This window comes from Heterodontus francisci, chromosome 32 (genome assembly GCF_036365525.1).
Source record: "Heterodontus francisci isolate sHetFra1 chromosome 32, sHetFra1.hap1, whole genome shotgun sequence".
Lineage (NCBI taxonomy): Eukaryota > Metazoa > Chordata > Chondrichthyes > Heterodontiformes > Heterodontidae > Heterodontus > Heterodontus francisci.
This window is the reverse complement of record NC_090402.1, coordinates 29,584,416-29,610,508: the sequence shown is the minus strand read 5'-3', so window position 1 is coordinate 29,610,508 and position 26,093 is coordinate 29,584,416. Positions and strand designations below refer to the sequence as shown.

General features: G+C 39.0%; 1 protein-coding gene across 18 annotated transcripts in view; it reads left to right on the top strand.

The window, feature by feature from the left end:
• The window catches only part of znf618 (zinc finger protein 618), a 111,184-nt gene that overhangs the window by 37,504 nt on the left and 47,587 nt on the right, over positions 1 to 26,093 (top strand). For 8 of the 18 annotated variants that reach the window (XM_068012606.1, XM_068012604.1, XM_068012607.1 and 5 more), the window contains 5 exons: positions 8,580 to 8,656; positions 12,843 to 13,135; positions 19,844 to 19,930; positions 24,502 to 24,579; positions 25,094 to 25,138. In XM_068012606.1, coding sequence (XP_067868707.1) covers positions 12,928 to 13,135; positions 19,844 to 19,930; positions 24,502 to 24,579; positions 25,094 to 25,138 — 418 coding nt within the window. In that variant the 5' untranslated portion in view covers positions 8,580 to 8,656; positions 12,843 to 12,927. Of the gene's footprint in view, positions 1 to 8,579; positions 8,657 to 12,842; positions 13,136 to 19,843; positions 19,931 to 23,162; positions 23,299 to 24,501; positions 24,580 to 25,093; positions 25,139 to 26,093 lie in introns of those variants that run through there. The other 10 variants (XM_068012613.1, XM_068012605.1, XM_068012609.1 and 7 more) reach the window with 4 other exon arrangements.

The following is a 26,093-nucleotide window of genomic DNA, read 5'->3' as shown; positions in this document are numbered from 1 at the left end:
ATTGGGGAAGCAACTGCTGTGTCCCCATTGTTTCAACATTGTCTGGTACTATGCAAATGTCCTTCCAGTCAGGGCTTGCAGTTTAAAGTTTTTTGTTCATGTGGTGAAATAATGTGTGCCTCAGTCTTGGCAGGTGGGGGGTTTGCCTGACAAAAGTGTTGTCACACCTCTTTTACCATACTGTACATGCAGTCTTTTTGCATTAGGTGTACTGCTAACTTTCTTTTGATTACCTTTTTGTTCTTGCCTTCAACCTCCCAGAGCAGAGCCTGACACCATTTTGGCTATGAGCTGCTTGCGGTGCATTTTTTTTAAATGGAGAAAATACTTGCCTTTTAACCCTCTTTGATGTTTCTTTTGCTCAGATTTTACAGTCTTAGTGCTATAAATGTGTTCAACGGCTCATGTTTTCCATGCTCCTGGTAAATAAAGAATTAATGCAGCAGTTTTAGTTGCTTGTATTGTATAAATGATGTAAGGAAACCACTTTGAGCTTTATAAGAGTCTTTTAATCCTTTTGATTGTGTTTCATCTGCTTTGATACAGTCTGATACTCTAGGTCAAGTCGGCATAAGGAGGGAGGAAGTGTTGGGTATTCTAAAAGGCATTAAGGTGGACAAGTCCCCAGGTCCGGATGGGATCTATCCCAGGTTACTGTGGGAAGCGAGAGAGGAAATAGTTGGGTCCTTAACAGATATCTTTGCAACTTCCTTAAACACGGGTGAGGTCCCAGAGGACTGGAGAATTGCTAATGTTGTCCCCTTGTTTAAGAAGGGTAGCAGGGATAATCCAGGTAATTATAGACCGGTGAGCCTGACGTCAGTGGTAGGGAAGCTTCTGGAGAAGATACTGAGGGATAGGATCTATTCCCATCTGGAAGAAAATGGGCTTATCAGTGATAGGCAACATGGTTTTGTGCAGGGAAGGTCATGTCTTACCAACTTAATAGAATTCTTTGAGGAAGTGACAAAGTTGATTGATGAGGGAAGGGCTGTAGATGTCGTATACATGGACTTCAGTAAGGCGTTTGATAAGGTTCCCCATGGTAGGCTGATGGAGAAAGTGAAGGCGCATGGGGTCCAAGGTGTACTAGATAGATGGATAAAGAACTGGCTGGGCAACAGGAGACAGAGAGTAGCATTGGAAGGGAGTTTCTCAAAATGGAGACGTATGACCAGTGGTGTTCCACAGGGATCCGTGCTGGGACCACTGTTGTTTGTGATATACATAAATGATTTGGAGGAAAGTATAGGTGGTCTGATTAGCAAGTTTGCAGACGACACTAAGATTGGTGGAGTAGCAGATAGTGAAGGGGACTGTCAGAGAATACAGCAGAATATAGATAGACTGGAGAGTTGGGCAGAGAAATGGCAGATGGAGTTCAATCAGGGCAAATGCGAGGTGATGCATTTTGGAAGATCTAATTCAAGAGTGAACTATACAGTAAATGGAAAAGTCCTGGGGAAAATTGATGTACAGAGAGATTTGGGTGTTCAGGTCCATTGTTCCCTGAAGGTGGCAACGCAGGTCAATAGAGTGGTCAAGAAGGCATACGGCATGCTTTCCTTCATCGGACGGGGTATTGAGTACAAGGGTTGGCAGGTCATGTTACAGTTGTATAGGACTTTGGTTCGGCCACATTTGGAATACTGCGTGCACTTCTGGTCGCCACATTACCAAAAGGATGTGGATGCTTCGGAGAGGGTGCAGAGGAGGTTCACCAGGATGTTGCCTGGTATGGAGGGCGCTAGCTATGAAGAGAGGTTGAGTAGATTAGGATTATTTTCATTAGAAAGACGGAGGTTGAGGGGGGACCTGATTGAGGTGTACAAAATCATGAGAGGTATAGACAGGGTGGATAGCAAGAAGCTTTTTCCCAGAGTGGGGGATTCAATTACTCGGGGACACGAGTTCAAAGTGAAAGGGGAAAAGTTTAGGGGGGATATGCGTGGAAAGTTCTTTACGCAGAGGGTGGTGGGTGCCTGGAACGCGTTGCCAGCGGAGGTGGTAGACGCGGGCATGATAGCGTCTTTTAAGATGTATCTGGACAGATACATGAATGGGCAGGAAGTAAAGAGAAACAGACCCTTAGAAAATAGGCGACAGGTTTAGATAGAGGATTTGGATCGGCGTAGGCTTGGAGGGCCGAAGGGCCTGTTCCTGTGCTGTGATTTTCTTTGTTCTTTGATACCTTAAATGTGCCTCAAGCTTTCCCCAGTTTTCATGCTCCCAATTAAATAATTAGTGTTGCGTCATTGTTGCTCCTGGCTACTTTGTGTGGTTTTTGAAAAAATATATAATGTTGGGAGCCTGACACAGCCTTATGACTGCTCTGATTGTACAGTTTTTGTGAATTTAGCATGCTCAGGGGTCCTAGTTTTTTGCTGCTGTTGAAAAATCAGCTAGAGACAAAATCTACTATCTACAGTTTAATAAAAAAAAAAGGTAATTGAAGAAGAGAACAGTGGTATCTTTAGTAGCAACAGCAGGATTTTTTAAGCTATGTTCGGAGAAAGAGTGCCAGTGAGAACTGTAGAGGGCAATTGAAGGATGAGGGTCATGATATGCATAGGTTGCACCATTTATGGATTGACTTTTTCCCACGATAAATTCCTTTGTTCACTTGGTAATGGAACCTGCCTGCGTAAAGTTGTCAGCTTGTAATTACATCCTCCTTCACTATTGACACCAGTGTCTCAGTTTTGCATCTTCAAGCTCTTCAGCTTGTACGGCAAAGAAACCTTTACTCCAACCAACTCTACTTCTGTAGATTGCACTTAGTATTTACTCCTTGTGCAATGCCATGGCATATCAATTCGTATATACTGGAAAGATCTACCCATTGAGCAGTTCCTCTCTGTCACACTTCAAATATCACATTCATCTGTGACACACTAAAAATGATTTGAAACCACAGAGGGTGTGCAGAGGAACTCCAGAAACAGAAAATACAAGATTCAATGTCTGCAGCCTGTTAAATGGCCTTACTAATTACATTTTAAAAAAAAACAAAGCCATTGTTGTGACGTGCAGCCTGAATAACGATTAAACTCTGAATGAACTCGCTTAATGTTTACTTAACACTGGTTAGACTTCATGGTTTTTGAGGGATACCGCTTCATCTTGGCAACAGAATAATAGGTATAATGTGTCTGATATTAAACAAAATCATCTGACTTACCCTGAGCCAATGCTATGGACGAGTACTGCTAGTAACATTAAAGCAGCATATTAGTATGCACTGGCATCATGCCTTGCTACAAATGTAAAGCAGTCTTCAAACTGCAATCCAAAACACACAAGCACATTTTGATCTATAAGGATGCCTCAACAAATGCCAGTTAAATTCACAGTAGCCTCAGGCTGTCTTCCTTTGAGACATTTAGAATTTCGGCTTAAATATAGCTGTGCCGTAGCAGAATATGCTCCTTTCATGAAAATAATATGCCATCTGATTTACAGTGAGCAGTGTCACGGAATGTTATGCTATGTAAAGTAGAAATTAGGTGCATGTTGCTTTAAGACTGCTTCCTTACAGTTGCAGGTCAAGTGCAAGCCAGGTTGGAGTTATTAAAGCAGCTATTTGCTTATAGTGCGGGATCTCCAATACACAGCAAAATAACATTGTATCTGGCAGAAAGTGTAAATTATCTTAATTGTAAATTAATTGTTTAAAAAAATTTACACTTACATTTACACCTAGCTTGGAGCTATTCAGTTTTTTGAGATTGTGTTGACTTTCTTGGTCTCCTGCATTTGTTGAGAAAGTAGAAGTCTAGACTGTGAGTCAGTTTGTGTTAGAACCAACCAACCAGAGTTAAGCAAAAGAAATTTGGTTGTCCGAGATATATTTGGGGGTATAGTAATAAAGGTCACAATGGAAAGTCTGTTTATTGGCAGCAAATTTGAACCCATTAACATGCACCTTGGCATTTCCACAGTAATTTGGCTGAGTGAACCCTGTCAGCTTGATTGCATAGTGTAAACAATAATTCCAGGAACTGCCAGTGAAGGAAGACTATTTGATACCATCATCTCAGCATGACAGTGACCTGAAAGGTAATTATCAAATTTGTGGTCAAACTTTACAAATTTCACGGTCATGGCATTTTAAGAATCTTGAATTTCACGATTTCGTGCATTTAAATCGTAAGTTTCACAGTGTTACCACAAACCATGAAAATTATATATTTAAAACAAAAAAAGACTGAGGTTTCTGGTTTCAAATGGCATTTATTGTAGACTCCAAAATATATTGTAAAAAGCTGACTATAAATAGGTCACATTCTTTATTCACTGAAGTCAGGGTTGGATGTGAGCATGGAGCATCCTGCAACTGTCTTTTCATTCCCTGTTTCTGCACTGTGAACACCTTTCTGTGTTTAGACACCACTTTCTCCGCACCCACAGAGTTGATTCGAATTGTCAGACAGTGTCATGCCAGTCTTGCAAGGTGAGGGATTCTGCATTCCACAGAGTTCTCAAAACTGCACCAGAAATCCTCCCTCATCTACCAATCAGTAAATTAAACCTTGTCAATCAGTAGAATGCGTCAAGTTCGCAAAATGGATGATTTCAAGGAGGACCTAAGATTTCACCATCCGTGATGCATTTTTCACTAGTAATTACCCTACCACAGCATTCCATTGCAGTTAGCAGGTAGTAATTGTTGTAATCCAGAAGACCAGTTGGTGAAGAATAGAAATGAAGCCAATTCTTATACACTTATGTTTATTTACAGAGTTACACATTACAAGCATACACCTTGATGGTAGAAGGACCAGGGGACACAGATTTAAGGTTTTGGGTGAGAGATGCAGGGGGGAATGTGAGGAAGAACATTTTTTACGCAGAGAATAATAATAATCTGGAACTCGCTGCCAACAAAGTTGGTGGAAGCGGAGACGATGAATGATTTCACAAGGAAATTGGATAGGCACTTCAGGGAACTAAACTTCCAGGGTTATGGGGATAGAGTGGGGGAATGGGACTGATTAAATTGCTCTACAGAGAGCTGGTATGGACTCGATGAGCCAAATGGCCTCCTTCTGTGCCGTAATGACTCAGTCTCTATGACTCCTCACCCAACAACCACGGATTTAGCCTGTGTCTATTTAATACCTCTTTTGATCCAACCAGAAGGTTGCCAGTAAAGAGGAACTAAGTGCCCCTTTTTGAAAGGGGCACCACTAATATACTGACACAAAACAAAACTTTAAAGGAAACTTAAATCACATTAATGTGACATTCCCAGGGGTCATGATGCATCCCAGTCCCTCTAAGTGCCCATCGGTCACGGAAGGCCTGAAGCGTACTGCGTACACTGCATGCTCTCTCTCCGGGGATACCTGGGCATGGACATAGCCACCTGTGTCTATTTATAGGGGCTCAAATAAATCCCTAATCAATGTCCACCACCTGCATACAATTAAACATAATTGGTATACAATTAACAATAATTGCATTCCTTACAGAAAAGGAACAGATCAAATAACAAATGATGAGAACAGATGGGGAAAGATCAAGAGGAGTGTGATCGTGGCCCAAGACACAGAAATCAGGAGATAAAGGGCAAAGGGAGATTGGGGCGGAGATTAAGATTAATGTAGAAAAGCAAAAAGCCAAATCAATAGGAAACATATCACAGTGAAAGTAAATTGGGGAGTGAAATCAGATGAGGACAAAACACATTGGTGGAACACAGACAGATAAATCTAACACGGAGAAGTATCGAGATGGTCAAAAATCAGACAAATGGATGTCAGATCTAGAAGGATAGAGAGATCCAAACAAAGATTGCTCATGGCAAGCCACCTCCTTTGACAATGTTACTGTTTATATATAATAATTTAGAGAACACCTTCAGGTTCATGTAGCAGTTGTGTTTTGTTGCAGGAAATAAGTATATTGTTTTATTCCTGCCCACGAATGAGCAGGATTACTGTCAATTTTGTTTGTTCAGCTGTTGGATGAATATTCTTTTGTTATACACCATGAAAGAAAATGAAACAATTATGTAAAGTGCAGTTTCGTCAGAATTTTTATGTAACTGTTAGCACACAGCCCTTGAGGGCAATCAGCTGAAATAAAAAGTGGGCTACTTTATTGTATTTAATGATTGTGCAGTTAGTAATCATGACTTCTAAGTTCTGTTGACTTAAATTACATTTTTGTATCACTGTTAGTACTGATCAAATAGTTAATTTGCCTGAACATATTCCTGCTCCTTACTAGTCTTTGATCCTTCTGCAATTTTTCATACCTAATAGGAAGAAATTGAACCCATTACAAAGTGCGTCCTTGTGACCATGGTGAAATTAGACTTTCCTCTTTTAAAACCGACATTGAAGTTTTGACAGTGTTATGAAATTGAGTAGTACCTCGTAGCGATAACCTGGAGAAATTTATATAGTTTTCTCCCATTTCACATTCTGTGTGGCTGTCAAAGCAAGATAGCTCTGTTGATTTTACCAACAAATCTGTAAAATTGGCCGCAAGATGTGATAGTGGCCAGGGCCCACTGTTTTCCATCCTCAACTACCGCTGCCCAGCTACTTGGTATAGTAACTGGGATTAGGAACTTGCTACAGGTGGGAATTCATTGTCCCATCCAATACTACTACTTATCATTTTAAATTGTTTAAGGTTCATCATGCTAGAAAATAACTTTTGTGCATTCAAGCCCAAATATTCTTTGAAACTTAATGTTTCAGGTTCAATATGCAACCTAGATATTAATGAAAATCTTTTCAGACTTGGTACTAAGGTCTGAATGTGCCTGAGGGCAAATTCAGATTTTCAAAGTCTTTTCTAAAATTTTCACTAGATGCTTGCATAGTGAAAATTATTTCTGATCTGAGATGATATTTTGCCATTTGTAATTTGCCACATGGTTCCTGATTGTCGGCATGCTTCACAGAGGGATGGGTGGGTGTTAAGTAGGATGGTTGCCTTTCTTATGAATAGGGTCACCAGCAGCTGCGATGCTGTAGCATAAGCCCTTAGAGGCTGGCTCAAAGAACGAAATTGGCGGAGGTCTCAATGCAGGTTACCATTCGTCATTTGTGACGACAAAATGTTTTTTAAAACTCAAGATGTGGTCCAACAGCATTCTCTGAATTCTCAGACTTGATGGATCCTTTATTACAAAGCTTGTCATTCTGAGCCTAAACTTTATATTGCCAAAACTGATCGATTCCTTTTTTTTCATACGATTCACTAAGTTGAACAGGTAATCCAGGGCACAGCAGATTCCCACAACATAGTTATATAGCAGTGGAGCAACTTTGAGCTTCAGCAGCCTTGATGGACCAACTGACCTTTTCCTGTCCATCATTTTTGTATCTCCTTATGTTACAAATGGGCATTTCCAAAATGAAGTAAAAGATGATGGTGATTAATTGATTTTTGGAGCATGCTTCTGGTGCAGATTCTTTGAATTTTTTTAAGTTTGTAAGGGGTGTCAGGCAAACCCCCCCCCCCCACCTACCAAGACTGAGACACCCATTATTTTGCTGCATGAACATTAAAACTTAAAATTGCAAGCTCCTGACTGGAAAGACATTTTAGTATGGTAACTAGCAGTGTTGGAACAAAAGGGACCCAGTGGTTGCTTCCCTAATACACAGAAGTGGTCAAACCAGTTTTAGTCACATGACTAGAGTTTTAAAAAAAAATTTGAACTTCCAACAACGGATTTGAACTCAGACAAAGCCGTGTGCACATGGAGTAAAGATCTGTCCTGGAACTGAAGCAAGAAGACCTCTCCCCTCCGTGCTTCCATCTCCATCCCACGGAACTGAATCTTGTGAAAACATGTGAAACTCAGAGAAAGGTCTCCTACGTGAACAAGATTTAAAAGGAACACTGGGCCCCAACGAAATGCAAGACCATATCTTCAATCAAGGACCACAGTAAACTTAAAAAAACAGTCACAAGATATTGCCTCAAACTGTTCTACTTATCTTTTCTTCTGCTCTTTTCTGTTTCTATTTGTATGTGTGTATCGCGTGTGCATGCTAGCATGGGCGTGTCGTATATCTGTAGGCGTGAACCGTATTAGAGTTTAAGTTTAAGGTTTAATACATTTCATCATCATTAAACCAAAGAAAGCTTGTTTGTGCTCATTTCTTTGCCTTATAATTGGAAAGTTGTGAACAAGGATTCACAAAGGGGGAGCTCAAAACACAGTGTGTTTAAAATTAAACCTTGTTACAATAAGATCAGGTAAAGACAGCAAAAGACCCCTAGACACCTTTCTCACTTGGTCATAACGGGCAATATGTTAGTACAGGTATTTAATTGCTTGTGACATGAAAAGTTGTTTTCAAAAGGTATCCAGAGTTGTGTTAATTCTAATCAGAAAATTATTGTTGTCTTATGGATGTGGAGAAAGTTTTGATCAATGGAGTGATTTATTGTATAAAAACAGAATTAAGCAAGTAATTTCAATATTTTGTTTTGCTACCAATATCGAATGTATTAGCACTCAACATATTTTTTATGTAATTTATTTCTCCCAGAAACTTGTAGACCAACTTTGTAATAAGTCTCCTCCTTTTACTTTTGTGCCCATGCAGCATTGGGTGAACAGCAGCAACATGCTCCCAGATCTGTTGCTTTTGGTTAGCGGGACAAAAGAAAATTGAGAAAATTAGTAAGTTGGGAAACAATGTTCAGTATGTAGAAGTGTGAAATATTGTACATTCAAAAATAGTCAGTATATCTCTTCCACAAATATTGTTGTAATGGAGACGCAACATATTCATCAACAAAGCAAATAGAATGCTAAATTTTATCTCTAAGAGTACCAAGTGGAAGATGTCACATCTTGTGACACAGAGATCTGATTGGAGTACCATTTTCCAACACCATCACCTGTGCACTAGATGAGATATGATAAAGCCCCAACAGCTTTCACCTGCAGGGTTTCTTTATGACAGAATTAGTTCTAGCAACAAGCAAACAGTATCATAAAATTGTGGTTTTTCTCTGCATTTCATGCTAATTGAGGCAGTTCCCCCATAATTCTGAGCAAGCTTGAGACTGCTTAATAATTGATATGTGCTATATACTGTGGTTTCACTAAGCAGTACAGGTATGCACAGTTTCTGTTAATTCGAAACTGTCTTCCGAATCTAGCACATTATTCCATATAATATGATGCAGTCTTGGACCTGTCACCGCCCACAAGATGAGTTCCCAATCTTTGCCTCTGAGACTCAATTTTTAGAACGAGGGAAGGGAAATGGGAAGTAATTCACTTTAGGCAACACTCTTCCACTGTCTTGCAATGGAAATAGGTCACAACCATATTCTTCGGTAGCTAATGCTGTGAAACACGGGGCGTTTGAAACAGCAAACTTGTGTAAACACAGGGAAGCTTAAATTAAGAATTAGGAAGCTAAAAATTTATATTAGTTACTTAAAATCGTCATGCGATGATGCAGTATTTCCATTTGGAACAGTCAGATTATATTGTCAATGAGCGGAAGTGTTGCCAACCAGAAAGCATCAAGAAGGCACTCATTTTCGCATTGACGGTGCATTCTCTGAACTTCCTCCAATGTGTCAGAATTTCCTTTTCTAAACTATGACTTGGAGCCTTCAGGAAAGATGTTATTTTTGATAAATTAAAATATTATGGTTTTGAGAACTATTAATTCTTTTTAAGCGCTGTTACGATAGTGCGTAAAATGTATATGCCTTGCGCCTAGCACGCAACCACCACAGCAGACATTACACTTTAAGGATGCATTTTTATAGAGAAAGCATTCCACTGACCTGGATAAGATTTAGAAGTAGTTCTAAATGCTGCCTGAAAAACCGCTACAGTTGGCGATTTTGGATCGGCAACCTTAAAGGGACAGTACTGGTTGACCGTTAAACATCACAACCGCACTCTAGACCCTAGACTACCTGAGAACAATGCCATGGGCATTTTCTGGTAGATAAAAGTCTAATGCTTATCATAAGTATTATCCAGAATACAGAGGGGTATTCTAAAATAAGACTATTCTATAAAGAACATTGTCACTTCAAATTAGAGAGTAATTTGTACCTGGTCTGGCTGTTGTGAAGATCGCAGCATACAAGACTGCCCTCACTTAGAGGCAAATGTGATAGTGAGGAGCAGTAATGGCAATGTGACATGGGAAGTAATGCCACTATTAAGTGGGGGTGGGAAAACTTCCAAGCTTTACAGATAAATTTGTTGGGAGTAATTTTTTTAAATGAAATTGGGTTTTGTTAAAATTAAAAATTTTAATTAATTTTTCATGAAAGAAACGATACATGAAAAGATTGGTTTTACATTTTTCACCAGCTTTTGCTGAGAATTGACCCAAGAGAAATATCTTCTTTAAAGTTGGGTTTTAGACTAATTTTGGAAGAAAGATGTTGGAAACGGGATTACATTTGAATTTAATGAAGACTCTGATAATAAATCATACAGTGTGCTTCTGAGAGCTGCACCAAAATTTGGAATTATTGTTTCTTTTGAAGTTGAATTTCATCACATTTGTAAAACAAGAAAAACAACAGTTAATGTCCAAATTTCACTGCTTGTACTTTTTTAATCAGAACAAAGTTACGAAATATTTATTACTAAGATCACTTAATTGCTAGTATACATTAATAAGTCTGCAGTCCAAAGCTCATAATGATCACTAGCTTCATAATTGCAAGAAGGAATTATGGATATAAGGACATTTTGTTGACTATTTGGAATTTTAGTTAATGAGAAACTTGATGCTATTTAATATATTTCAGATTTTCAAAACTTGTTTACCCCCCCCAAAAAAAGGTCTGGCAAGTGTTCTGAGTAAATCCAGTTGATTTTTATGCCCCAGCAGTGCATTGTTGCTTCTCCTGATGCAGTACATTCTGGGAATTATGACATTACTGTAGTCAACTGTGATCTGTAGTGTACTTTAAAATTCCCATCATACTTTGATTTGAAAAATGCTAAAATATTTACTTTAAATCACATGTAAAATTGCTGTCTTGATTGGGCAACTCAAGCTGCCGAGTGCGATGGTACTCTAAACTGCCCTGTATAGTAAGCTGTTGAGCTTCTGTCCTCTCTCTGATGTGCTATTTTGGCATAATCTGTTTGGAATAGTGCACAAACTGAATAAAAACATGTGTTGGAATGAAGCATTTCCTGGACTTTTGTACCTATGAAACTTTACCTGCAAACACGTTAGTAGAGCTTTAACCTGTGTCTGGTCTCTTGAGGACTAGAGGTAACAACCCACACAATGTTGAGTATCTTCATAAATTTCAAGCTGATCATTTCTTCAAAATGGCAGGTTTGCTTTGGTAGGCTAGATAAATAATTGGAATATTAGAATGAGGGCATTTTCATTCATGAGGCAGAGGTAGAACTGTCACCACCATGTCAGAAGGCCCTGGACTTGAGCCCCATGCAGAAAATTGAGCACTGCATGTAGTCTAACACTTCAGTGGAGTACTGAGGGAGTGCTGCATTGTCTGAGATGCCGTCTTTTGAGTCGCTCAACTGAGGCCTTGCCTAATCTCTCAGATGGATGTAAAACATCCCATGGCATTTGGAAGAAGAGTTCTTCTGGTGTCCTGACCAACATTTACCTTCAACCAACATCACTAAAATAAGTTATATGGTTATTTATCTTATTACCATTTATGGGACCTTGTAGTGCACAAATTGGACGCAGCATTGACTGTTGAAGCTTTGGAAAGTCCTGAGGAAAGGTACTATATAATTGCAAATTCCCTTTCTCTTTTCCTCATTCACTCTCTTTTATGAATCACATAGACAAATTCTTGATCCTCCCAGTCTCAGAAGGAGTTAGCACACACACAAAAAAATGTTCAACATATAGAAGGAAAGAGCTTGCATTTATGTAGCACCTTTCATGTTCTCAGGCTGTCCCAAAGCACTTCACATCCAATAATGTACCTTTTAAATGTAATCACTGTTACAACATAGGAAACCTTGCAGCCAATTTACACACAGCAGGATCCCACAAATGGTAATGAGGTAATGGCCAGATCACCTGTTTTAGTGATGTTGGTTGAGCTGTAATTATTAGCCAAGACACTAGGAAAAACTAAAATAAAAGCAAAATACTGCAGATGCTGGAAATCCGAAATAAAAACAAAGTGCTGGAAAAACTCAGCAGGCCTGGCAGCATCTGTGGAGAGAGAAGCAAAGTTAACGTTTCCGGTCAGTGACCCTTCAGAACTGGCAGATATAAGAAATATAAAAGATTTTAAGCAAGTAAAGCAGGGGTGGGGCAAGAGATCACAAAAGGGAAGGTATTGATAGGACAAGGTCACAGAATAACTGACCAGAAGGTCATGGAGCAAAGGCAAACCATATGTTAATGGTGTGCTGAAAGACAAAGCATTAGTACAGATAGGATGTTAATGGACTGAAAACTGAACAGCTTGTGGCTGTTCTTTAGTCAGTGATAGAATAGCAGCCTAAATTTTGTGCCCAAGTCTCTGGAGTGGACTATAATCCAACTGAAAATAATTCTAATCACATTTGGCAGGTTTGAGGGAAAGCATTTGACGATAATTCTAAAAAGTTGTTAGTAGCAACTATTACTGCAATCCACATAGCAGACATACAGCAATAACATTTGTAAAGTAAATGCACTGTTTCCCTCAAAATGAAGATGAGCAGCCTAACAAGTTCCAAGAACCTGATGGCTTTCCAACTAGATCAAAACAAACACTTTTAAAGAGAATTAGAAAAATTAAATCATTAACTTAGTTATGTATTCTGCTCACTAAAATATAAAATTAGTCAGAAAGGCAAATATAGAAATTAATATATATTTTTCCCCTAACAGAAATTGAACAGTGCACAGGATTGTTGCAGTGCCTCCGCCTGATTCTGACCAAAATTTTAAGAAGTACTGGATAAAGGCCAACACAATGAGTTCCCTTGATGCAGCAATAAAGACTGAAAATAGAGATGAGAGTGAAGTGCATGCTGAGTTATGGCAAGATGAATCCAAAGATCACAAGAGCAAGAATAACGTTAATGACAGCGCTCATGAGGTAGCGGAGATCTGTGTTGTGATTGGTGAGGATGGGGCTCAACGGTGTTCAGAACAGGATCAATCCAATAATCGATCCAGTGGTAATTATTAACATTCAAGTCTATCTGTATATTTATTTTTAAAAATCTTATGTTTTGTGCTCACTTCCTAAACGCTGACAGACCAATTGGGCCAAATGGCCTTTTTTGTGTTGTAGATTCTATGTAATTCTACATTAACTTATTTCCTGTTACATTTTAATAATGGGAAACTCATATGTTAGCAGTCACAATGTAAATAGTTGATAGGAAAATCAAAATAAATATTTCAGTCAATCATTTAATTAACTCATCACTTAAAATCTCATTTCACAATAGATTGATTAAACTTGGCCATTATTCTTTGTCTTCTAATACTTTGATTAAAGCTTTTACTTGGAGGCCACAGCTTCTTCCCAAAAGGTTGTGCTCTGAATTTGTATTTTTGCCTAAAATGCTGGCTATGTGAGGAGAAGTCCTCCAGTCTGATCATATATAACATGCAGAATTCTCAGGAGGCATCAATAGCATTTAAACTGGAACATATTTATGATGGAACGCTTCTCTTTCAGTCTTAAACAAAGTCTATTCAATTGTTTGTCAAAACTAGTTCAGAAAATTTAGAGTACAGATTTCAAAAGCTCCATGCCTGTTCATCTGCATACATACCTGTTGTATAGCATCTGAATTAAATTCTATGTGATTGAGGAAGCATATTAAGATGAGGTGGATCCTGTCTTCATTTTAATTTTAATTATTTAAAAAGCATCACAATTGACTTCTGAAGCCAAACAGAAAACCTGTAACTACAGCTGATTATTACTTGTCTTTTGTTCATAGAAAATGTAAGCATTTTAATTATTGGCACCTGCGTGGCAGAGGGAATGACCTAGACAGTGAGGCAGTGTCTTTGCTATTTTTTAAATTTGAAAACGATTAAATGAGCTGAACCTAGAAAATGGAATTTATAAGTAAAGTCACTATACATCAGTGATCCTGATACAGTGTAAGCAAGCACCACTTGTGTTGTGAAGCAATGTATCTGGTTCACCATGAGCAATGCAATGGAATCTGCTGGTTTAACCAGAAATATTCAGTTGTGCTGGTTTCATTATGTACTGTATGGCTATCACTGACCCTATATGATATCTGTATTACTTTATGTATAAGCTTGTTGGATAGAAGTACAGATTCTATACATTCTGTAAGCTTTTCCTTCTTCTGAATAATGTCCTCTGCAAGGTGCTTAATCTACTGGTTGTACAAAGCCAACAACAAGGAAAAGGAAGGTAGAATTGTTTTGTAAAAAGCATCTGAGTGAAGAGGTGATATAGTGAATTGACTGGCAGAGTGGTTAAGGTGATTAAGAACTTTTCAAAATTGTTAGCTGGAATGAGATCCAGCTAACTTTTACTCCCTATTTTGCTACCTCCAAAGTACATTCCACCTGACAACTTGAACCCTCCCATAATTGCAGGTTTAGGTTCCTAATTTAGGCCAACACAACCCAGGTGCTTTGGGGTCTTTGGCTACTGACCTGAATACGGGGAACCAGAGGTTCTGAGCTCTAGGGATTGATGGAGTAGCTGTTCTATAAAAAAAAAACTGTAACTTGCCTTTTTGGGTGTCATGGCCTTGCCTGCCCTCTTGGATCCTTTGATCTGTTGGGTGCTGGGTACAGGCATCATGCCAGATTCTGGGCACTCTAGCATTTGATTGCCCTCCCTGAATTATCTGGAGGAAAATTAGCTGGATATTGGTGATGAAAGTTGATTCAACAGGATTAGCAGCCCCTGAATAAGAAATATGTTATGCACCAGGTTTTTTTTTGGATCTCTGCTGTACTCCAGTATCCTAGCTTTATTTAACCATTGCCTCCATAATATGAAACATGATCATTTATTTGCTAAAACGTCTGCATTTATAGCTTCTGGTGACATTTGATTCTGCCTGGTGTTATGAGTGCTTCCTTTTTTGTTAGGTTTTGAAGATTTGTGGTTGAAAACTGAAAAGGAGTACATGGATTTTTTTTTACAAGTGTCAAAGAGGTCTGGACTGTAAACCGGTACTGGAAGGCACCTGTCTTCAAATAATTACCCAGCAGGGGTTTTTGACTTGGAGATATTTACAAAGGAGTGACAGGTCAGGGGGCTTGATTCTTATGACATTGGTTTTGATGACAGTGAGTTGGGATATGGACAATGGCTTGAAAATAAAGTTGGAGAAAACTTGCCGAGAGAGCAACACCCAACTCTGTCTGTTGTAGGTAGCTCTTTGAAAAAGCTTGCCAGTTTTCCATCTCTTGAGAAGCTGAGAAGTAAGTGTAAAAAAACTGCCTGAAACCCATGTTAATGCATTTTCCCTGGAAAGCCTGCCCGAACTGATCTTCAACATCGCCTGTCAAGAACTGATCCAGGAAGATCCCAGTGACCGCGGTCTATATGTATTTGGGATGCCAAACCAAAAAGAACTTCTGACATCTTTTCATTTCATATCTTTTTTCTTCGAGAATTAGCAAGTATTTTGGCCAACATATTTTTTGGGGTCAATCTCTCTTTTTTTCAGTTAACTATCGTATGTGTATATGTGTCTGGCTAAGGTAAAAAGGGAACTTTTATATTTCAATTTATGTGTTTATGCTTTTGCTTCATTACTGTTGAAGACTTGTTTTCTAATAAACTGATAATTTTGTTTATTAAAGAAATCTGGTTGGTGTGTTTTATTCTGGGATGAAGATAGAGTCTATGATTGACTGTATCAGTAAGTGGGAAAAAATTCAAATATATGTTGTGACCTGTGGAGACGTGGAACTAGAATAAACTATGCACTCCTCCTGCCTTGGTCATAACACTGGAAAAAAAGTTGAGTTTCCTTAGCTTACTATTGTAATCTCTGGTTCACCGATTTTGCATGGGAACTTCTTACTAGCGTATCAATTTTCTGCATAATTTTGAAAACTTTGTACGCTCTTTGGTAGACTTTTATAATGACAACAAATATAATCCTTCTAACTCAGTGGTGTTAAATATAAATTTTAGGAATGTAGTCTTCACAAATTGTCTACTTTCGGGCAACTGGATTGATAGTTGATTAATGTGTCTTCCAGTGGAGGTTAAAGGAATTTGTGATATTCTGGTATTCATTGTGGATGCAACTAGTTGCTCCTAGGCTTTTGCTAATGGGATTCTTGGCAGCTGCTGTGGAAAGCAAATAGGAGATAGATTAAAACAAAAATCTTGCTCAACTCTGTTTATATATGAAATTGTACCTAGCAATAGTCTTCACCTTAAAGAAAGGTAAGGTAACTGATGGCTAAATGTACTAACATTGTTTTGTGAACGTGATGTCTCCAAATACTGCCACCAGTGAAGAAGAACCATCATAACCTCCTTGTATTGGTAGGTGGATGGGAGGAGGATCACAAGTTGAAAGCTTCTCAAAAGGGAAATGTCTCAAGGGCTTAACTTCATGAAGATAATTTTAATCCTACATATACACTGAGGTCAGGCAATATCATCAAGACTGGAAATCCTGTACATTATTTTGCTTGTTCAGTTCTGACAGGGCAAGTGTTTAAATCATCAGAATTCAGCCAAGAATTTCATAGGTGTTGAAAGCTGAGAAATTGTGTCTGTAAAGTATTACAAAAGTTATGCGGTGTAAGTGTTTGCATAGTTTTAAAGCTTGCAAATATAAGTAATCTCTGTTCGAAAGTACTGTTTAATTTTGTGATAGAAGAAAAGCACCCAGAAGCTATCCTAGGGATTTTTAAAAATCTGAAGTAATGAAAACTTTGGCAACAATTCAACTCTGGAAAATGCCACAATAGATTTATGTCATATTTATAAAGTACTTTGCCAAATAATTGGTGGAGAGAGAGAGGAGACCAAGCTGATTGTAGATGTTCATATATAGATCATAGGAACATGAACCTTGGGGTGAAAGTTACTGGGAAGTGTTCGCCAGAGGTAAAATGTGAGAACACATGCTCCTGTATCCAGTGTTCAGTAGCCACTTTGATTGGCTTACAGTGGATTTCTCAGTAACTTGAAATGGAGATCTTGAAGTATGTGTGATCTCCTTGCATGTCAGTTATGCAGATGACCACAAATAAAAATTGTAATTTATTGCTTCACCACGACTAACCCAAACTTCTCAACTTTTGCCAGTTATTAACTAATTGTGCTCCACCTATTCTCATGCAGTTACATTCTTTTCCGTCATCACCAGTGGCATTTTCTGTGCCTTGTGTTGTTATTTCAAAATAATTCTTAATATTGAGAGTTTTGCTACTTATACTCAGTTTAAAAACAAATTATTTGTACGGCAAATTGTTTTCAATGTCATGTCTCCCATTTTGACTACAATTATCCTTCTGCATCAAAAAGAATGAAATAACAGTTACATGCCTTTTTTGAGGCAAGAACTGCAACCACTAAAAAAAAGGATGAAGGGTGCTCTGAAATACTGCTACAAGAATCAGTGTATTCAATGCACTGTCTTTGAAGTCAATGGAAACAAAGTGCGGGAGGGGTTTATAATGGACAATCAATCCGCTATCACCTTGTTGACCATATCGGGAAAATTTAAAATGACCCCAGTCATGCTCTCGTTTCTTTTTTCTGCCTATCTGATTATTATTCAGGCAAAGCATCTAGGTGGTTCCTAAGAATAGGCATGGAGCAGTGGTGATAGCAAAGAAAGAAAAGAGGGAAGGTAGGAAAATTGTGGAAGAAGGGAGGAAAAGAAACTACTGCTTTCTTTTTTTTTCTACCTGCCATTTTACTGGGTTTATTGACTCAGTCTCCTCATCTGATATAAATTGTAAATAGCTGAGACCCAAGCCTGATCATTGCAGCGCGCCACCTCTCAACCCAAAACTGATCTGTTTATTCCTACTGTTTTCTGTCCGTTAACCAATCTTCAATCCATGATAATATATTACCCCGAATCCCACAGGCACAAATTTGGTGCAACAACCTCTTGTTTGGCCTTATGGAATGCCTTCTGAAAATCTAAATGCACTACATCCACTCATTCCTCTTATCTCCCCTGCTAGTTCAAGCCTCAAAAAATTCACAAGATTTGTCATACTATTTTCCTTTCATAAAACCATGTTGACTCTGCCTCATCATATTTTGATTTTTCAAGTGCCCCGTTACCACCTCCTTAATAGATTCTAGTATTTTCCCTGCAACTGATGTCAGGCTAACTGACCTATAGTTCCCTGATTTCTGTCTCCCTCCTTTCTTGAACATCAGGCCAGCAGCTCAATTTTCCACTTTCCAATCCATGGGATCCGTTCTAGAATCTAGAGAACTTGAGAAGGTCAAAACCAATGCCTTCACTATCTCTGCAGCCACCTCTTTTAAAACCCTAAGGCTGGATTTTGTTCCCAGCCTGATGTCGGGTTCCGTGGTGGGGGTGGGCTGGAGAATCGGAGCGGCAACGGCTGTCATGAAGTCCGATGCCGGGATTTCCGGGCCCGATCTTCCCGGCGGCAGGATAGGTCGACGTTTGTCTTCCCGCCCAGAGTCCAATTGAAGCCCTTGTAACTTATTGATGGCCAGTTAAGGGCCTCTTCCTGCTGCTGCTGGGATCTTACCAGCGACGGGTGTGGCCTCCGCCGTGATGGGTGGATGCTTTGGAAAACGAGGTACTCTCCTGTGGGCCGGGAGGGAGTGGTGGTTCCCTCCTTCATGGGCAACTTGTGGCCCATGGAGGACCCCACCCCCCCTCCCACCATCATCACCAGGGCCTTCAGGGCCGGTCCTGGCGATCCCGCCCTACCAACCTCTGTTCCAGAGTTCTAGCGCTGGGCCTGGATCCATGGCCTTTGCAGTACCGGCATTGGCCGCCGCTCCCAGTGGTGCTGCTGCTACTGTTGAGCTGCTGGCCCTGTGATTGGCCGACTGCTCTCGGGTGGGATCCCCATCTCTGTTAAGTGTTTAAAGGGATGGGGATTCCGCCTCCTTAAACTTTGATCCCAAAAGACCAGAGGATCAGAAAAATGCAGAGGCAGTGTTCCACCCGTCTCTTCAGTCCAGTGCCGGGAGCCCTGCCTCTTCATAAAATCCAGGCCCTAGTGTGTAGGTCTCAAGGGAATGCATATTGAGAATTGTGAATTATTCCTTCAAATATTTGCCAATGTTTATCTACCATCATATCTTTTAATTTAATTCCCCAATCCAGCTCAGCCAACTCGCCTCTTCTATCTCTGTAATTTTTTAGTTTAGACTTAAGACCGTAGTTTTGAACTTAACAACATTACTCAGAATTAATATGAAATTCTAAGTTTTTATGATCACTCTTCCCCAGAGAATCCTTTACCATAAGATTTCCAATTAATCCTGTCTCACTACACAATACTAAAATAGCCTTATTTCTCTGTAATTTTTATTCTTGCCCTCTTTATTCACTTTATGGAGTCCGTCTTGATGTGCTGAGTGAATATCATATCCATTGCAAGTATGAGAATTTTGGGACAGTTTAGAATACTGACTTGAGAAAAACTGCAAGGCAAAAATGTATGTTTTGCTATGTCTATTTTGGCAACCATAGGGATTTCCACTCAATAAGAAACATTGTCTTTGCCCTCTGCTTTACACACATTCAGTTTTTAGCAGGAATGTCCAGATTGTGAGCAAAATGACAATTCTAGCTGATGATTTATTTTAGTTCCCTTGCCTGCACTACCTCTGAGTTACTTGAAACCATTTTACATTATTTCAACCACATTTTAGACTCTCATCGCTTTATTACTTCCAACAGACTTTGACGGGCAGCCTGGGAAACCAAACCAAGTGAATGACAAAGAGGAGAATATGGAGTGGAAAGCACAGCAGCAGGCCTCACTAAGTGAGTAACAAGAATCAAAAGTTTCCAATACTAAGCTGAAAATCATGCAATATTGGCATCTGCAGTAACATAGCAGATGTTGCTGTTCCAGCATGCTATATTTTTTTGTTTTGTTTTATTAGAAGAATATAGGGTAACTCCATAGTTTGGGGGTATTTTCTTTATCCAGGACAAACTGTTTTGATCTGTTAATCATTCATTACGTGATTCCTTTGAAAGAAAAATGTTGCTTGAGGTTTAGCTATGTTTTAAATATGTTGAAAGATGAAAGGTACTATAGCGAAATTGCACAAAATATAGCACATCAGTCCCATTTCCACACCATAGATTAGTTTTTGATCAATATTTTGCATAATCTTTTGATAAATCTTGCACAGTTTATTTAAAAACAAGAAATGCTGGAAATACTCAGCAGGTCTGGCAGCATCTGTGGAGAGAGAAGCAGAGTTAACCTTTCAGAAGGGTCACTGACCTGAAACGTTAACTGCTTTTCTCTCCACAGATGCTGCCAGACCTGAGCATTTCCAGCATTTCTTCTTTTATTTCAGATTTCCAGCATCTGCAGTATTTTGCTTTTATATTATTGCACAATTTATTGCCTGTTCACTGCAATTTTTTAAAACATAGAATTAGTATTTTTAAGCTAATCCTGTAGTCTTTCCTTTCGTCAGCCTCATATAAAGTAAAACTGTTGGGTACTTCTGTAGCTTTATGAATGCAAGATTACCCCTGTAATTATCTTGTTTTCTTGGTAAGATTTGTATTTTTAGTCAGTAGCCTTGACTGAGGTTGCAGTAGCAAATACGTACTGAGTAATTATAGCCTAATGATTCTAGAAGTAATTAGAAAATTCAGTGTAGGCCAGAAATATACTACAGTGTACAACAACTATTTCATTTCATTACAGTACTGAACTCTTGGTGATTCAGCCACTTATATGACACAGCTGTATTTCATGTTAATAGTTTCTTTAAATGGGAACTCCGGCAAATCAAATTGTTCAAATTGATTTGGGATCGAGCTTCTTTCTTTTAAACCAAAAATGACTTGCATTTATACATCACCTTACATTTCTCACAGAAATGGTTCACATATGATAAATTAATTTTGAAGTGCAGCTGACTGTTAGGCAGGTGTATGTGGTGGCCATTTTGGACACAGCAAGATACCACAAGCAGCAGTGGGCTGAATAAGTAGTTTGGCCTGGGCACGCTGGACAGTTCCCTGTTTTTTGTTGAATGGCTTCTGAGCAAAACTAACACTACAAGAGTCTGCTCAGTGAATAGGTGGGTCATACGAAATAAGGATGTCCCCAAATTCAATCCTCAGTCTGTTTAGTTAGCTGATTGCAGTTGGCTGGGGTAGGCAGGGCTTCAATTGGCCTCCTTTGGCTTTGTGATGGTGGTGTCGGGGGAGGGGGAGAATCACCGTTCTCCTACTTCTGATCACTTATCCAGTGAGTTGTATTGGAAGTGGATGTGTAGGGACGGCAGATGAGGGGCAGGATCAGGATCTATGATCATTGTATTATTTTGTGATGATGGGTTCATACGAGTATTGCACCACACTTAAATCCACCAATCATACTTCTGAATTTATTCAATTCTCAGTCTGGCATTTAAGTATGCTGCCTTGTACAATTGAGCTGTAAACCTTAAGAAATAAAGAATAAACTACGACTTTCCTGCACAACACAGCACACGTTCACTGAACAAAGAGTAGAACTGATATAGAGTTTATGGAAAAGTTTGCTGCACTATCATCTGTCATCCTATTCAAAGGACGCTGTTCAAAGGTGAGATGTCATAGGGAGCATAATTACAAATATTTTAAACATTAGGTGGATTGATCAGTTGTTGGTGCAAGCCTGTTTATACTGAAAATGATGGTTAAGATTTTTTCAAAGCAGAAAAGTTGTTTCTAAACGGCGTGTTTTAACATGTTCAAGTCCTAGATTCTTTCAGAAATATCAATTCAAATATGAATCTGAAAAATCTTTTCTGCTGTATCCTGGTTGTTCCAACGGTAATACTCAGCATGGGTAACATCAACATAATGCTGACAGCTTTCTGTTATTACTTTCTTTGAATATTTAATAGAAGATAACATTAAGTATGTGGTGAAGAACAATTTTAATTTCGTCAGTGTTCTGACCAGGATTTTTGGTGCTAATAATTTTCTAGCAGAAGATAATAGTTCACAATATTTAAGTCTGAAAGAACTTGGTCACAGTATGATGATGGATAGTTAACCCTCTGAGTACTGAGTACCCTTTGCTACTTTCTAAGCACGCCTACTCCAAAACTGTACAAAATTTTATACAATTGTTGACAAATTACCATTAGAAAGAAACCTTGAAGCGTGGAACATTTCTGAACGAAGAACTAATTTTGTTGTGTGTTTTTATTTGGTGCAGAAATGCTGGTATATTCCTAAAAGGTTAAACATATCTATTGTTGGAAAGTTAACTTCCACGATAGAAGTTGCTTTGTTCCAATCATCCATTAAGTCTAAATAGTAGCACAACAGCATATGTTGCTGTCTGTAGAGAAGTTTAAGCCCTCTCTGCAGGATTTATTTGTGGTTTCTTCATTAATGAGGAACACATGAACAATGCATGATATTTAGGAGAGAGTTCAAATTTTAGTAATTGCCACTTTGTGCACTGATGAGGAATTTTTGCATTTGGCATATTACAATTATGGATTAGTTCATTTGAGGCATAGCACTAGTAAACTAAGGAGAGCCTTTGCTGAATTGATGCAGTTTATTGGGCCAGTTCCTATGTTTATGGTTACTGTGGCAATACAGTCAGCATCTCTGGAGAAAGATCAGTTGCAGTTTTGGGTGAAACTCTTGATCTGACCACAAAAAAATGGGGAGGTAGTCAAATAGAATCAGGACAGAGGGGAAGGGAGTGAACAAGAAAGCAAAGACATGAGAAAGTATGACCTGTAATGTGCTTAAAAGTAAAGCAGGACATGGTTAAATGGATGATATCTTTACAACAGATCATGGGATGAAGCTTAAAATAAGAAATTTAAAGACATAATGGAAACGAACTGAAACAGCAAGAAGTAAATCCAGTCTAAAATAGAAGCTAGATAAACCAGGTAAATAATGGTCTGACACCAAAGACGCAGACTCCTGCTGGCACTGTACTGAGACAAAAGGTCTCAACCCAAGTGCCAACCTTTCTCCCCCCTAATTTTGTTTGATCTCCCCAATGTAGAGGAGTCTGGACCTTGAACGTTGAATACTAGATTAGAGGCAGTACCTGAATTAGAGGATGTACTTCCAATCCTAGCACACGATACTTGCTGCTTATGGTGCAGCATCCTGCACACTGAAGACTGAACACAGATTAGGTAACCACTTTTTCAAACATTTCCATTCTGCTTGCAAATGTAACCCTGAGTTCCCTGTCTCCTCCCACTTCAATTCCCTGCCTTGCTCCCATTCTGACCTTTTTTGTCTTTGACCTTCTGCACTGTTCCATTGAAGCTCAAGGAATAGTGTCATATCTTTCCTGGGCACTCTGTACCCCTCTGGACTTAGCATCGATTTTAATAATTTCAAATGTTAGCTCTTCCTGACATAGTTTAGGTAGAGGTAACTGGCAATGTGGGATGAGGGTTGTTGGCATTGAGGATGGGAGAAAGATTGGTGCTTGATTTGTATTTCTTTGGGTTGTTCGATTCTGTTTTTTGCCAGTATTCCCTTCTATCGCCTCTTGCCCTCCACTCCTCTCTCCTGTTAGTCTCTCCCCTCCCCTCTCCTGTTAGTCCCTCGCCTCCCCTCTTCTGCCTCCCGTTGCTTTAGCTGTTCATACATTCTTTGTCTCGTTTGTGCTGTTATTTCCTTTTATTTTTCTTCTCACAATGTCTTATGGTCACTCCACCTAATTTTGTTTTGCCTTTGTTCTGATTCTATTTCAATACTTCGTTTTCTCGTGGATGACACCCAAAACTGGTTGTTTTCTCTGCTGAGTATTCCCAGCATTATCTTTTTTTTTGTTCATTTCCGGCATTTTACTTTTCTATTTCTGCTGTAGTGTTGACCTGTTTCTTTCATGGTGTTAGACAAGGTGCCGCATTTTGATCTATTCCTAATTTTTAATTAAAATAAAAACTAATTAAGGACAGGATCATGCATAAATAGTAAAAAAAGTTTATTTAAAAAAAAATCAAATGTCAAGGTTGGGAAAGAAACTGGCTCTCCACTCCTCATTGCTGCACAAAACAGCACTGCTCATTTCTACTGAATTGACATCTTTACTGCAGCATTATTCTGTATCTGCAGCCATGATGCATATTTCCGTTCTCTTTATCACTTTGGTACTGTTGAATTCGTTTACATCAGGAAAGAAAAAAATGTGCCCAGAGCTTGAGTGAGAGGCTAGTGTACATGGTTTAAAATAAATGTAAGGTACTTTATGAAATTAAGTTGCTGGTATTTTTCACAATAAGTGAAACTCTTGCAACTTGGCCTTTTTTTTTAAAAAACTATATCTTACTGCACCTGAACAGTGAACAGCCACTGCATATAGTCTGACTCCTTCTTTGTTTCAGGGGCCTATATATGTGGTGCCTGTGGGAAGAAGTACAAGTACTACAGCTGTTTCCGGGCACATGTGAGAGCACACCTAGGTACATGTTTATTTTTTTTTTAAAGCATTTGTTGGTTTAACCCTTTGAGTAGTGACTTTTTTCTTTACAACTTTACAAATGTGCACATACTTTGCCATATAACACCTTGAAAGCTTTGGCTTTCAAATTCTAAACGTTATAAACTAGAATTAGAAGAATCTATGGAACCTGACAGCATTTCTTCATTTGCAGTGTTTGTTGAATAAAATCAAAATGTTGTAAACTTGTTACTCATTTTGAAGCAAAATTGCTCCAGTAGTACTCAAAGGGTTAACTGTAGTAATAGCATAGATTTGATATCCATCAGCCAGACTGCGTCAAAATGACATACTGCAATACTTTTATTGTTCTGTTGTAAATCTACAGTATTTGAGTAAGTAGATGTCATTCAGCACATGCAGCATCTTCCAAATTTTGTCTGTGAATATAGTTTGGTGTAATAAATAATTCGGCATACTTATTTATGGTCGGACTGAATTCAGAATATATTTTTAAAAATTTTTCCTTTTCGCAGAAAATGAAACTTCCTCTGCATCAGCTGAGAGCTCTCCACAGGCAAGTAAGTGCTCCAAGTACTATATCTTCCTTTCTTAATAACTGTTGTATTGTCTCTATGATTTGAGCATGGATGGCTAGCAGGCATTATGGGTCAGTGGAGTATAAGACCACACAAGGGTGCTGGGTTTAAGAACAAAGAGCATCAGAAAATATATCATTTAGAGGGGGAAAGCTGTCCTTTGAACTTTTACTGTTCATTTTAAAATAGGACTTGATCGATGACCAGATATATTAACATAGGACCAATAAGATTTAAAAAGTGTGTCAGGAAGAAGATGGAAGGGAGTATAAGTATTACAGCTAGACAGTGAGACAAAACCAAAGGCAAATTCTGCTGCACTAAATAACAGGACTGGAAGCAAGAAAATGAAAGCCAGAAGTTCTTCAAAAGAAATATGTACATAAAGCTACAATATAGACACTGGCCATTCAACCTAACCAGTCCATGTTAAGAGTTTACCCTCCACGTAAGCAAATAGTTCTAATCATGTTTGTCCACCCTGCTCCAATTTCCTTTCAACTGCTTTTCCTCCATCCACCTATCCAATCCAATCTTAAATATTGGCATAGTTTCTAATTCAACCACTAGACCTGAAAATGAAACTCTCAGCCTCACAACGCTAATAAGTTTCTCCTGCTCTCTGTTCTAAATGTCTTATATTTAATCTTGTATATGGCCTTTTGCTTAAGAGCCCTCAATTACTGGAAACAGTCCGCTTCTATCTACCCATCTACATATTAGCTAGAATTTTACGCCTTCCCCCCTCCCCAATCAGGAGCAGACTGGTGGCGGGGATGTCGTAGAATTGAGTGGTGGTGGGGAGGGGGACGTTCCTGACGCCTTCCCGCTCCGCAGCAATTTTATCAGAAGCAGCAGCAGCGAGAAACGACCCGTCTGCCCCAGGCCAATCGAGGTCCTTAAGTAGCCAATTAGCTGCCACTTTTACCGGTGGCCG